Raw genomic sequence first — 15,117 nt, forward strand, 5'->3', positions numbered from 1 at the left:
ATGATGTATCAATATTATCATCAGAAAATGCAATGAGCCCTGAAAGGGTATGCTACTTCTTTCTTTTTGGGCACTTTCAGTTATTTGATAGGAAAAGTAGAAAACAAATAAGATGAAAAACAGATTTCTGATTCCCAGGACTTCTTCCTGGAAAAACTAGATAAAAATTAAAACAAATCAAATGTAATAGTTTAAACACCTATAGATAAGCAAGACACGAAAAGCTATTTGTTGCTGAATTAAATGTTTTAAGCTACTTTCTCAAAGGAGATCAAATTTGTTGAGAATTTAAAGTGTAGGCTAATAGTAAAATGTTACAACTCTGTGGTTGTTCCAAATGAAAGTCGTTTTTAGTTGTGATGTTTCATGTTAACCAAAGCATTAAACTGATTTCATTGATGTAGTTTATTAATCGTTTCTTATAGCAGAACAACAAAAAGGTGCATGACTTTTAAATACACAACTTAAGTATGCACCATTTGTATTGTGCTATGGTTTCTAACAGAGCCTGGGTACACATTTTGTTCACTTGGGTTAAATAATTTGCCTATATAAATCCAAATTAGCAAAACAAGTTGGGATAAATTCAAATTGTTAAACATGTCTATAATCCATAAGGATCACATTTTACCCAGAGTTATCTTGCATCGGTCAAATCATATGGGGCCATTAAGTCATCTGTTGAAAATACCTGTTGGACCCATTTTTCAACCCGTTTTCTACCCACGTCGGCCCTATATGTAAATGTTGCCCCAAAATCTATGCCTAAACGTGTCAACTATTACTAAGAACTTCTGTCTTGTTAAGTTACCGAATATTATTTTGGTCCACTTTCATTTGTCAATTGCTTTACTTACTTAAAAATCCTACAAATGTTTCAAGCAAAATATAACCATCACGTTGGTGTGTTTACAAAAAAAAAAAAAAAACTTGATCAAACTCGAAAGCAACAGTAAATATATCAGAACTTTAAACAAAGGTTGGCGTTTTACTCAAAAATCTACAGGAGAAAAAAAGTTTAAATATAATCAAAATCAGTTAAGGAAAAGCCACCGTAATGTTAAACAATCTCTAAATGCCTCTGACCTGTCAAACGACACTGGATTAACCACAGAATTGCACAGGATTATGTAAACATCTAGAAAACTTCTACTACAAAACACATCGTGTGTATGGTTTAATGCCTCAGATTTACACGTGTCCATGTTTTTCTATTAAACAATATTGTCTATATGACATGCTACCTATATAACAATAATAAGGATATCACAAAAAAAATCAATCCGTCTAATCTTTAATAAAATACGTTTACCACGAGGAAGCTTGTTGTGAAACATTAAACATGTAAATTGCTATTTGTTTGTTAAATATTCTTCTCACATATCGTATACTGTTAGAATATCCTTATTCCGTCTGTACTTTCAATGGTGATTTCTGTCGAAAGTGCGCATGCGGATCGTCGTGTCGAATCTGACGTCGCGACAGTAAAAATACGTCCATAAATATAAGTCATTGTAAAGCTATCATGACAACCACCAAAGGCGCCAAGGAACAAAAATACGACAGACAGCTGCGGTAAGCTTTAAAAGCTTCGTTGTTTTCACTAAGAAACTGGGCTTTGTGTTGGTAAATGTAATGAATATTTATTCTCGGAGATCGCAGTACACGTCGTTGGAGATGTTGAAGTTCCCTGCTAGCATTAGCTTACTTTGCTTTATTTTTCCTCAGCATCGTTGGCTTTGAGGTTGATTGGATACATTTCGGTTCTGATTTTGATCTTATTTAGAGAAAACAGCTTTACTAAGACCCGGTGCCTCGTTTTTATAATCTGTGAATAATATTCTAATGATTTAGGAATACATATGATTACAAGAGGAGATACTTTTACTGCTGTTTTTGCAAGGGGCAGCGGCTGGACGTGACTGGTGTATTACAGTAAGATAGGATCACATGTCCTTGTTGTGTTTTCTACCCTCAGTCTGTGGGGAGATCATGGACAAGAAGCTCTGGAGAATGCACATGTATGTCTCATCAATGCCACAGCCACTGGAACAGAGATCCTGAAGAATCTGGTGCTTCCAGGTAACCAGATGATGTGTTTAGGATAGGTGCTGCTGATGGGAATAAAAGCAATTGTCTGATTGGGTGACTTGATATGTTTGACAGGGATTGGAGCTTTCACCATCGTAGATGGACACACAGTCGCTGGGGAAGATGTAGGAAACAAGTAGGACTCGTATTTTTTTTTTTTAACAACTGGTCTGTGTCAAAAATAAGTACTTACCGATTTCCTTCAATAGCTAACCATTTTATTTTGTCTTGCAGCTTTTTCCTTAGCAGCAACTGCATTGGAAAGGTTGGCATACCAGAAATTGTTTCAATCTTTAACATTCTGCGTATCGTCTCTATATCTCTGAATGCGTCCATGCATATCCATCAGGTCATAATGTTGTAATCATTATTTTCTTTTAAATTAAGTGAAATTTGAGACTTCGTTTTGTTTTAATGTTGCAGAATAGAGCACAGGCTGCCACCGAGCTGCTACAAGAATTGAACAGCGACGTATCAGGAAACTTTGTTGAGGAGGTTTGAATTGCTTTAATTTTGACAGCTTTCTTAAACTTGAAATGGGAAAACAGAAAGGCACCACTTATTTTTATTTTTTATGTTGATACGCTGCACAAATTATAGTGAAAGAGTGTTGTACATGGTTGAATGAGCAGGAACACGTTAAAAGATTTAAAAATAGGCCATACATATATAAAAAATACATTAATCTCTATTGTCAGTCTGTTAGTGACTGAGCTCTTGCTTGGATTTTGTATCCCTACAGAGTCCTGACAAGCTTCTGGACAACGATCCAGAGTTTTTCCACAGATTTACAATAGTCATTGGTGTCCAGTTGCCAGAAAGGTAAAATATATTAATCATCCAACTGGTTTTGCAGAAGAAGATAAGTGGCATCCTGTCTGCTAGCTCTGATTTTTTTTTTTCCTCTCTCTCTCTCTTACCCTTCAACAGCACCTGTTTGAGGCTCGGCTCTGTTCTGTGGAGTGCATCAGTACCTTTTTTGGTTTGTAAAACCTATGGCCTCATAGGCTACATGAGATTAGTGGTGCAGGAGCACACGGGTAAGTGACCCCCACCCGGGTTCTTTATCTAAGAACTATTTCATTACTTCAAGCTAACAATCAAAAGGAATATTTTAATTCGTGATACTACACTGCTCGAAAAAATAAAGGGAACACTCGAATAACATCTTAGATCTGAATGAATGAAATATTCTCATTGAATACTTTGTTCTATACAAAGTTGAATGTGCTGACAACAAAATTACACAAAAATTATCAATGGAAATCAAATTTATTAACCAATGGAGGCCTGGATTTGGAGTCACACACAAAATTAAAGTGGAAAAACACACTACAGGCTGATCCAACTTTGATGTAACGTCCTTAAAACAAGTCAAAATGAGGCTCAGTATTGTGAGTGGCCTCCACGTTCCTGTATGACCTCCCTACAACGACTGGACATGCTCCTGATGAGACGGTGGATGGTCTCCTGAGGGATCTCCTCCCAGACCAGGACTAAAGCATCCGCCAACTCCTGGACAGTCTGTGGTGCAACGTGACATTGGTGGATGGAGCGAGACATGATGTCCCAGATGTGTTCAATCGGATTCAGGTCTGGGGAACGGGCGGCCAGTCCATAGCTTCAATGTCTTCATCTTGCAGGAACTGCTGACACACTCCAGCTACATGAGGTCTAGCATTGTCCTGCATTAGGAGGAACCCAGGGCCAACCGCACCAGCATATGGTTTCACAAGGGGTCTGAGGATCTCATCTCGGTACCTGATGGCAGTCAGGCTACCTCTGGCGAGCACATGGAGGGCCGTGCAGCCCTCCAAAGAAATGCCACCCCACACCATTACTGACCCACTGCCGAACTGGTCATGCTGAAGGATGTTGCAGGCAGCAGATCGCTCTCCACGGTGTCTCCAGACTCTGTCCCCTCTGTCACATGTGATCAGTGTGAACCTGCTTTCATCTATGAAGAGCACAGGGCACCAGTGGTGAATTTGTCAATCCTGGTGTTCTCTGGAAAATGCCAAGCGTCCTGCACGGTGTTGGGCTGTGAGCGCAACCCCCATTTATGGACGTCAGGCCCTCATACCATCCTCATGGAGTCGGTTTCTAACCGTCTGTGCAGACACATGCACATTTGTGGCCTGCTGGAGGTCATTTTGCAGGGCTCTGGCAGTGCTCCTCCTGTTCCTCCTTGCATAAAGGCGGAGGTAGTGGTCCTGCTGCTGGGTTGTTGCCCTCCTACGGCCTCCTCCACGTCTCCTGGTGTACTGGCCTGTCTCCTGGTAGCGCCTCCAGGCTCTGGACACTACGCTGACAGACACAGCAAACCTTCTTGCCACAGCTGGCATTGATGTGCCATCCTGGATGAGCTGCACTACCTGAGCCACTTGTGTGGGTTGTAGAGTCCGTCTCATGCTACCACGAGTGTGAAAGCACCACCAACATTCAAAAGTGACTAAAACATCAGCCAGAAAGCATAGGTACTGAGAAGTGGTCTGTGGTCCCCACCTGCAGAACCACTCCTTTATTGAGTGAGTCTTGCTAATCACCAAAGATTTCCCCCTGTTGTCTGTTTCATTTGAACAACATCATGTGAAATTGATTGTTAATCAGTGTTTCTTCCTAAGTGGACAGTTTGATTTCACAGATGTTTGATTTACTTGTAGTTATATTGTGTTGTTTAAGTGTTCCCTTTATTTTGAGCAATGTATATCATTGGTATCTTGTGCATGCATACAAATGTTAATGCACACATACATTATTATGTGTGTAGTTAATTTGTTTCTTTGTTTTTAAGTCATTAGTTTGTCGCATTTCTTTTTAGTCGTTGAATCTCATCCAGACAACGCATTGGAGGATCTCAGATTAGATCAACCTTTTGATGAGTTTAAGAAACACATAAACTCCTATGACCTCACAAGCATGGACAAGAAGGTGTTTATTTCAGTTTAGCTTGCATATAACAGCCTTGTAGTCATTCTTTCTGTTGACAAATAAAAATTTCCCCTCTTTCTCTCTGTTTAATGTGTAGGATCACAGTCACACACCGTGGATTATCATTGTTGCTAAATACCTGGATAGATGGCTCAGTGAGGTGTGAAACTCAGTTCTGGTATCTTTTTCCAGGATAAGCTGTCTTTATTGTGACAGTATAGTGTTTTATGACTTGTGCTCTTGTGCTGTTTTTGGTTGCAGCATGATGGTCAGCCACCAAGAAATTACAAGGAGAAGGAGACCTTCAGACAAATGATTAGGGAAGGTACCTGTGGACCTCTAGATTGTTGGGGTCTATTTATCACCTGACTGAGATTTATACTTAACCTGTTTGCATTTTAGGGATCATGAAGAACGAGAATGGTGTTCCAGAAGACGAAGAAAACTTTGACGAAGCTATTAAGAATGTCAACACAGCGTTAAATCACACCAAGGTGTCAGATCCTGAATTCTTCTATTTAATAGAGCTATCGTTAGTCTAGGGTTCAAATCTGCCAGTTGATCTACTTTTTTATATAATATGTCTTGTTTCTGCAGATTCCAAGTACTGTTGAAGATCTCTTCAGTAGTGGGCAATGTAACAAAATCACAGCACAGGTTTTGTTTTTGTTTTTATAGTTCTATAGTTAGAAATATACTTTTACTTTACATTGTCAGAAATATTGATTTTGTTTTTTCCTCTTTGTATTTCTTTTTTTTTTTTTAGACTGCATCCTTCTGGGTGATGCTGCGAGCTGTGAAAGAGTTCGTTTACAGTGAAGGCAACGGAAGCCTTCCCGTGCGAGGCACCATCCCAGACATGATAGCAGACTCTCAGAAGTTTATTAGTCTCCAAAACGTGTAAGTGTGGGAATATGTGGTGTGAAACAAAGACCAGCTGGTAATGAATCAAGTTTTGCAACTTAAGGTGCTGCATATTTTCACTTTTTCTTCATTTTATGTCAGTTACAGGGAAAAGGCCCTGCAGGATGCAGCCGCTGTTTCTAAGCATGTTGAAACTCTACTACAGTCTGTAGGAAAGGTGCAGAATTATTATGTTTAATTTTAAGAATTAAAACAAGTGTACAAGCATTAAGGTATTTGTGAAAGCTTGGATAATATTTAGGCTGTTGTTGTAATCAAAAGCTAACATTTAGCACACATTTCATGTATAAAAATATTTCCCGCAAGCATTAAACCACAACAGCAAAATTCTTTTCCTGTGTCAAATACATGTACAAATCTAATATCTTCATCCAAAAAGACTTAAACACAATTTCAATTAATGTGGATAATATTATTGTTTTTTGTTGCAATTAGGATAAAACTTCAGGTTTTTTTTCCTTTCTTTTAACAGCCAGCAGAGAGCATTTCTGAAAAAGACATCAAGCTGTTCTGTAAGTTAATTGTTCCCTATTTAATTTTAATATTTAAACATTTCTGAGAACCTTTTTCTAAAGAGATTTTTTTTTAATCACATCAGTTTTTTTTTTGTAATTTACTTGATTTCTTTTTATCATGTTGGACCTTTCTGAATATCTGAGATTAGCTCTACTCGGTTCTTTACAGACCCGTCAGAATGGTCCCGATCTCTTTAATCTGACTGCTGCACCTGCAGTAAATCTATTTCTAACTGGAAGCATTTGTGCGTAGGTAAAAATGCAGCCTTCCTGCGTGTTGTGCGCTGCCGGTCTTTGGCTGAAGAATATCACCCGGATTCAGTAAATAAAGATGAAATAAGTAAGTCTGTGACAAATGTATTGTTTATTTAGTTCATGCGTAACATCTGTTACTTGCACCTTTTGCTTCACTGGTAAGATGAAAGTGCATTCATGTCACAAGGCAGTAATGTAAGGTTCTCTCAGCTTCTTGCATGGACAGTCCAGACAGCGAGATGGTCTTCTACCTCATGCTTCGTGCTATCGATCGCTTCTATCAGCTGCACTCGCGCTACCCAGGTACGACCATTTTATTTTCCCTATTTTGTGAAAGAATAATAAGACCTTTATTTCCTATTTTTTCTATTTGTGGTGTTTCTCATCTTTTGATAAATAGGAAAAGGGTTGATTTTAGACAAGTTTAAATCTTTTGAACTGTCACCAATGAGAGGACAGATCTGGTATTTCACACTTTACTGTACTTTATGTTTTGCCTTTTGCATATCTCTTTTTTTTTTTTTTTTGAAAGGAGTATATAACTACCAGGTGGAGGAGGACATCAGCAAGCTAAAGCTGTGTGTGAACAGCCTGCTGCAAGAGTACAGCCTCAATGTCAACATCAAAGATGACTACATCCATGAGTTGTAAGTGCTGATGAATACTTTACTCAAAGTGACTAACAGAGCTGACACTAATTAGTAATAATTTAACCACCTGCAGCTGTCGGTATGGCGCAGCAGAGCCACACACAGTTTCTGCTTTCTTAGGAGGTGAGTTCTTCCCTGAAGCCTCTACAGATCTTATCCCAATAAATAAAACTGTCGCAAACTTGGATCATGTCCCCTAACTTCTTCTCTCAATATCTTTTGTAGGATCAGCTGCTCAGGAGGCAATCAAGGTCATCAGCCACCAGTTTGTGCCCTTCAACAACACTTTCATTTATAATGCCATGTCGCAGACCTCTGCAACGTTTCAGCTGTGAATACAATCAGTAACCAATCCTGAGCAGGAAATATTGGGGGCAAACGGCAAAAAAGATGACCTTATGGTGAAAATAATTTCAATCCTAGTTGATGGGAAGAAGATCAGAAACCTAGCACCTGATGAAGATTTTCCTAACATCCCCCATCACCACTTTTTTGTCCCGAAAATAAGCCTGAAAGTGACACTCCTTTAGGTTTTTCACCTCTGTTGGTTCATTGTAGCACTTTGTATGCTTTCGTCCCAGTTGTCATTGTGTGTGGAGCAGCCTTTGTAAAAACATGTTTTGCTGTAAAGGATTCCAACAATTTGCTCAAGTGTGTTTGTCTTCAATGTATGTGTCCAGCTCAGCTGACCTGCAGCTTTTATGTAAGATAAGTGATTATAATGTGTTTCATTCATCTTGACTATTTTTATGAAGGGTTTTAAAATATTTTATTCAGTTAAATTCATCGGAGATAAGCATCCCTAAATTAATCACTCAAACAGCGTAGAGCACTTCATATGTTCCACAACATGCTTCATAGAGGCTAGAAACAAATGTACAAGCATACAAACAGAAAAATGCTAAAGTAAATGCATAAAATAATGGATGGACAACTAAAATCAAATATTTCTTCAAAAAAAAGATGTTTTATGAAATCTAAAAGTAGTAAAAACCTAAAATGATATTAAAGGCATTCGGATCAAATAAAAAGCTCCAATAGGTCCAAACGGATTTCAAAATAGTATTTGGGCTGTCTTGGAGTTCTTTGAATTTCACTGCATTTACATGTAATCTACTGTTGAGATGGGGAGTTATTTTCTTATTTGGCACTAGGGGGAGCTTTTTTACCACGTTGGGTTCAGAATGTGGTGACCAAGTTTACAGTCCTGACCAGAAAATATCAAGTTCTGATGTAATCAAGTAACAGAAGCTTCACATGTTGATACCTAACTGAGGAAATGCTGTGAGATGTAGAGGGCAATCAATATCCCCTAATAAGCAAGAAACAATATATACAGGTCCTTCTAAAAATATTAGCATATTGTGATAAAGTTCATTATTTTCCATAATGTCATGATGAAAATTTAACATTCATATATTTTAGATTCATTGCACACTAACTGAAATATTCCAGGTCTTTTATTGTCTTAATACGGATGATTGTGGCATACAGCTCATGAAAACCCAAAATTCCTATCTCACAAAATTAGCATATTTCATCCGAACAATAAAAGAAAAGTGTTTTTAATACAAAAAACATCAACCTTCAAATAATCATGTACAGTTATGCACTCAATACTTGGTCGGGAATCCTTTTGCAGAAATGACTGCTTCAATGCGGCGTGGCATGGAGGCAATCAGCCTGTGGCACTGCTGAGGTCTTATGGAGGCCCAGGATGCTTCGATAGCGGCCTTTAGCTCATCCAGAGTGTTGGGTCTTGAGTCTCTCAACGTTCTCTTCACAATATCCCACAGATTCTCTATGGGGTTCAGGTCAGGAGAGTTGGCAGGCCAATTGAGCACAGTGATACCATGGTCAGTAAACCATTTACCAGTGGTTTTGGCACTGTGAGCAGGTGCCAGGTCGTGCTGAAAAATGAAATCTTCATCTCCATAAAGCTTTTCAGCAGATGGAAGCATGAAGTGCTCCAAAATCTCCTGATAGCTAGCTGCATTGACCCTGCCCTTGATAAAACACAGTGGACCAACACCAGCAGCTGACACGGCACCCCAGACCATCACTGACTGTGTATACTTGACACTGGACTTCTAGCATTTTGGCATTTCCTTCTCCACAGTCTTCCTCCAGACTCTGGCACCTTGATTTCTGAATGACATGCAGAATTTGCTTTCATCCGAAAAAAGTACTTTGGACCACTGAGCAACAGTCCAGTGCTGCTTCTCTGTAGCCCAGGTCAGGCGCTTCTGCCGCTGTTTCTGGTTCAAAAGTGGCTTGACCTGGGGAATGCGGCACCTGTAGCCCATTTCCTGCACACACCTGTGCACGGTGGCTCTGGATGTTTCTACTCCAGACTCAATCCACTGCTTCTGCAGGTCCCCCAAGGTCTGGAATCGGCCCTTCTCCACAATCTTCCTCAGGGTCCGGTCACCTCTTCTCGTTGTGCAGCGTTTTCTGCCACACATTTTCCTTCCCACAGACTTCCCACTGAGGTGCCTTGATACAGCACTCTGGGAACAGCCTATTCGTTCAGGAATTTCTTTCTGTGTCTTACCCTCTTGCTTGAGGGTGTCAATAGTGGCCTTCTGGACAGCAGTCAGGTCGGCAGTCTTACCCATGATTGGGGTTTTGAGTGATGAACCAGGCTGGGAGTTTTAAAGGCCTCAGGAATCTTTTGCAGGTGTTTAGAGTTAACTCGTTGATTCAGATGATTAGGTTCATAGCTCATTTAGAGACCCTTTTAATGATATGCTAATTTTGTGAGATAAGAATTTTGGGTTTTCATGAGCTGTATGCCAAAATCATCCGTATTAAGACAATAAAAGACCTGAAATATTTCAGTTAGTGTGCAATGAATCTAAAATATATGAATGTTAAATTTTCATCATTACATTATGGAAAATAATGAACTTTATCACAATATGCTAATTTTTTGAGAAGGACCTGTATAAAAGGTAATTGCAATGTAGATGTAGAAGAAAGGTTTTTCTGCTGCGTCTGCATTTTTTTTTTTTTGTCAAATAAAACAAAATTTAAATATGGCCTCAAATGACCTCATTCTCCCGTCAGTGATTTTCTAATGCCCACACCCGCTGTTCTGTCTGACTGCAGGGGATCAAGCTGGAGGCCAAAATGTACTCTGGCAATTTCCTAAATCTAAGATTTTGTCCTCTGCCCCCTAAAAGATTATGATGTCTCTATCCTATCTGCTTCCTTAGAGGATTACGATGTAGCAGTGCCAAGTTCATCAAACCAAAACTGAATCTCTCGCTTCTTTTCAAAGTTTGCATACAGCTATCAGAATTTTTCATCCAACGTGTTGTGAAGTTTTATACAACAAACCCACAGATTTGAGACATACGTAAGAATCTGTTGAATATTTAGGTTTTCATTTTGTTGAAGGAGTGAGATCTCAAATTTGAGCATCTCAGTTTAATACACATGTGCAAACTTTCCATTTTCATTCAGTAATTAGCTTCAAGTTTTGCTCTGTATTTGCTTTAGACTGAGAGACCTGTGAGGTGGTTGTGTGCTGCCTTGTGACCCAACACCCACACTCTTTTACAGATGGTTGCTGATAGGAGAAAACAGAAAGAAACATCCCAAAAGAGACCTTTTTCGGATGCAATATCTCTGCTGCTCTTCTTTTTCTTCAATTTTGTTCTTTGTGTAGAGGTATTCATCGACAACAAAGCCAAGCATTATCTTGTTTTTCCCATCACAGAAAAGAAATAATACAAATTTGTTGTTTTATTAAAACTAAATATCTTAATGCCTCTTGTGCAAACATCTACTCCTGTTTGACTCCTGTACCTCACACTTCAGCTTTCTCTGTGGGGATGAAGTCTTCGTTTGTATGTCAGCTTTCTCTGCTTACATATTTTGTTTGCGCTCTCTTGGATCGAAGTGATAACTCTGCCCGGTAACACTTTCAGTCATTAGACTAGACTGATAGTATAACTTTGAGATCACTTCCTTATTTTGGAGTATGCCTGTTATGCTCATATGGTTCAAGCCAGAGAGATCAATGAAGAGAGAGAATAGAGCTGAGACCGCAGGTTCGACCACAAGCAGACGAAGTCTGAGTTCAAGCAGCAGGAATTTAAAGAGTTTTCTGGGACACCAGTATAGGATCTTAGTGAAATAAGGAATTTTGCTCCAGAACTAAAAATGTATGATCTAGATTTTCAAAATAAAAATACCCCCAATGTATAAGAGGAATGTTGTTTTGTAAAAAGTGTAATTTATCACCAGAAATTTTAAGTTGAGCCACAACTGTCACCCTAACATCTAGTGCATGTGAATAATGGGATGTAGAATTTCCCAGCAGGATTCCCAGTCCTAATGTGTTTCCAGACCCAGACCAGTTTATTGTAGTTTCAATATTAGCCTGAATAAGTGTGACTAAGATTTTTCATAATCAAGCAACCATTCTTAAAATAAGTGGGGAATTTGCCAAAAACTAAAATGTACAGAAATCAAAATGGTACATGTTTTATGAAGACCTCAGCTTTCATTTAGTGCATGGGATGCTTTATCTTTAGCCGCTGCAATTGCCCAAGAAAATATATGCGTTTACGGGCAGCTGGAAGGAGAGGAAGGCCGTTAATACTGAAATAAATCAGTAAATCAAATGTAACGCTTGCGCATGAGCCACAATTCCAATATGACTCTTGCTGGAAGAGAGAGAAACAGGCAGGAGGCAACTAAATGAGTTGGCATAGGTAAATGGAAGAAAGTGCAGAGTAAATGTGGCAGATTGACGGTCATATTTCCCAAGGACGAGGTTGTACATCCTCTTGTCATACCCTGTCGCTGCATAGAAGATTGTATTTTACATTACAGAGCAAGAAAGGCCAGAACAGCTGAAGTGGAGAGACAGAGAGAGAGACATCCTCTCAGTGGGAACCTTTTACCTGGCCAGGATCCAAAGAGGCCCAGTTTGAATTAAAACCAGGCTGGATTAAAACAGAATAAGAGAGTATTCCTTGTGTTTTTACAGGGAGACAGTGGGGGGCCGGCATACTTTTGACCCCTCACGGAACTATTACCGCAACATAAAGTTGAACACCTGTGCTTCTAAAAGGTTTTGCACCTATACACCCAAAGGAAATGTTGTGCCAGAATGTATACATTTTTAAAATGCTGGTTTAGGTTGCAGAAATTGCACAACACTACATGTTAGGGTTAGGGTTAGCATACTAAAGCAAACAGTCATATTCAATCAATTAGAATATGTGTTCCAATGAAACTCGTTTGTCAGATTAAAAGTATATTTAGAAAATAGCAACCTTTAAGCAGGTATTAAACAAACTATTCATTAAACCCACAATTATGTATTACAATTGTGTCTTTATATTGGTCTGATGTAATATTGCATTAGCTCTAAGTGAGAAATCATCACAATTAACATGAATAAAGGCTTGAAAACTCCAGTGTGTGTGTAATTCATCAATATAACGTTTCACTTACTGAAAAAATGAACTTTCAATACTATTCTAATTTATCAAATATGACTGTACTTCATTTTGACAACAAAGTAATTGCCCTGCTAAAGGATTGAGACCATGGTTTTTGCATATTGAAGAGGACGACTATAAGTAGGGCTGGGACATTGCTGCCTCTATTTCAAGTAATTAATTACTGAAAAAATAACACGTGTATTGCACAGTGGAATATCAACCTGTCACCTGAATTTGTGTTTTAATGAGTGAACATCAGATGTCTGAGTGCAAGTGAATGCAACGCGTAATAATCAGCAAGCTACAGCACATAGCACTCCCTCTTCTTCATGTGGTTTGTTCGGTGGCGGGGAGCAGCCTGCCGTTAATGAGCAAGATGTTTCATTAAACACTGGGGGATAATAGGAGTAAAATATGCAGAACACTGTTCTTGAGAGTAAATTTTGCAGATCACTGTTACTACAGAGGCCCAGCATTTAAAATATGAAGCCAAACATGGAATGAGACATAGTGACGAGGTAAGAGGACAGAAAGAACAGCTGGATGTGTGTTCCTGTTGCCATGAAAGAATACTTTTGATCCAGAATGTTTTCTGTTTTTACTTTATTGCTTTTATTTTATAGCTGAAGGATGAGCGGTTAGGAAAAATCCTCTACATGTAGAGGTTTTAAAATTCCCATTTCTACTAAAATACAGTCACTGTAAATTGTGATGCAGAGAGGCTGAACCCTTCTGAATATAAAACCAAAGGAGAAAAACCCTGTTCAGTAAAATATAGATGGATGTAACCACAGTGGCAGGATTTAGAGGTGTATGCAGTATAGGACTGCTTGTTTTCTAGTTATAAGATATCTAGAATATAACTGCATCTGGATCTGTAAATAAATCATTGCATGAAAGCAAAGGCACAAAATTCCACTTTCCACTAAATTGTGGGAAAATAGCTGTACAAAATTGCATGAAATTTAGTTAAAATTATTGAGCAATAGCAAAATGTTCATTATTATTATTGTTTATTTTGGTATTTGGACAAATACAGTACAGACCAAACGTTTGGGCACACCTTCCCATTCGAAGAGTTTTCTTTATTTTCATGACTAAGAATATTGTAGCTTCACACTGAAGGCATCAAAACGATGAATTAACACATGTGGAATTATATACTGAACAAAAAAGTGTGAAACAACTGAAAATATGTCTTATATTCTAGGTTCTTCAAAGCAGCCACCTTTTGCTTTGATTACTGCTCTGCACACTCTTGGCATTCTGTTGATGAGCTTCAAGAGGTCGTCACCTGAAATGGTTTTCACGTCACAGGTGTGCCCTGTCAGGTTTAATAAGTGGGATTTCAAGCCTTATAAATGGGGTTGGGACTATCAGTTGTGTTGTGCAGGAGGTGGATACAGTACACAGCTGATAGTCCTACTGAATAGACTGTTAGAATTTGTATTATGGCAAGAAAAAAGCAGCTAAGTAAAGAAAAACGAGTGGCCATCATTACTTTAAGAAATGAAGGTCAGTCAGTCCGAACAATTGGGAAAACTTTGAAAGTGTCCCCAAGTGCAGTTGCAAAAACCCTCAAGCGCTACAAAGAAACTGGCTCACATGAGGACCGCCCCAGGAAAGGAAGACCAAGAGTCACCTCTGCTGCAGACGATAAGTTCATCCGAGTCACCAGCCTCAGAAATCGCAGGTTAACAGCATCTCAGATTAGAGAACAGGTCAATGCCAGACAGAGTTCTAGCAGCAGACACATCTCTACAACAACTGTTAAGAGAAGACTGTGTGAATCAGGCCTTCATGGTAAAATAGCTGCTAGGAAACCACTGCTGAGGACAGGCAACAAGCAGAAGAGACTTGTTTGGGCTAAAGAACACAAGGAATGAACATTAGACCAGTGGAAATCTGTGCTTTGGTCTGATGAGTCCAAGTTTGAGATCTTTGGTTCCAACCTTTGTGCGGCGCAGAAGAGGTGAACGGATGGACTCTACATGCCTGGTTCCCACCGTGAAGCATGGAGGAGGAGGTGTGATGGTGTGAGGGTGCTTTGCTGGTGACACTGTTAGGGATTTATTCAAAACTGAAGGCATACTGAACCAGCATGGCTACCACAGCATCTTGCAGCGGCATGCTATTCCATCCAGTTTGCATTTAGTTGGACCATCATTTATTTTTCAACAGGACAATGACCCCAAACACACCTCCAGGCTGTGTAAGGGCTATTTGACGAAGAAGGAGAGTGATGGGGTGCTGCACCAGATGACCTGGCCTCCACAGTCACCGGACCTG

General features: G+C 39.3%; 1 protein-coding gene across 1 annotated transcript; it reads left to right on the forward strand.

The window, feature by feature from the left end:
* Positions 1–1,436: 1,436 nt before the first annotated feature.
* Positions 1,437–8,012, forward strand: nae1 (nedd8 activating enzyme E1 subunit 1). The gene is made up of 20 exons (XM_047363393.1): positions 1,437–1,575; positions 1,979–2,082; positions 2,167–2,227; positions 2,326–2,356; positions 2,515–2,586; positions 2,834–2,913; positions 3,022–3,131; positions 4,913–5,022; positions 5,120–5,182; positions 5,284–5,347; positions 5,425–5,516; positions 5,620–5,679; positions 5,789–5,922; positions 6,028–6,103; positions 6,419–6,458; positions 6,715–6,801; positions 6,927–7,019; positions 7,249–7,363; positions 7,440–7,489; positions 7,592–8,012. Exons 1-20 carry the CDS (start codon positions 1,526–1,528, stop codon positions 7,699–7,701), a joined length of 1,602 nt encoding a protein of 533 aa, XP_047219349.1. The 5' UTR covers positions 1,437–1,525; the 3' UTR covers positions 7,702–8,012.
* Positions 8,013–15,117: the final 7,105 nt, after the last annotated feature.

Source organism: Girardinichthys multiradiatus, chromosome 4 (assembly GCF_021462225.1).
Source record: "Girardinichthys multiradiatus isolate DD_20200921_A chromosome 4, DD_fGirMul_XY1, whole genome shotgun sequence".
NCBI lineage: Eukaryota > Metazoa > Chordata > Actinopteri > Cyprinodontiformes > Goodeidae > Girardinichthys > Girardinichthys multiradiatus.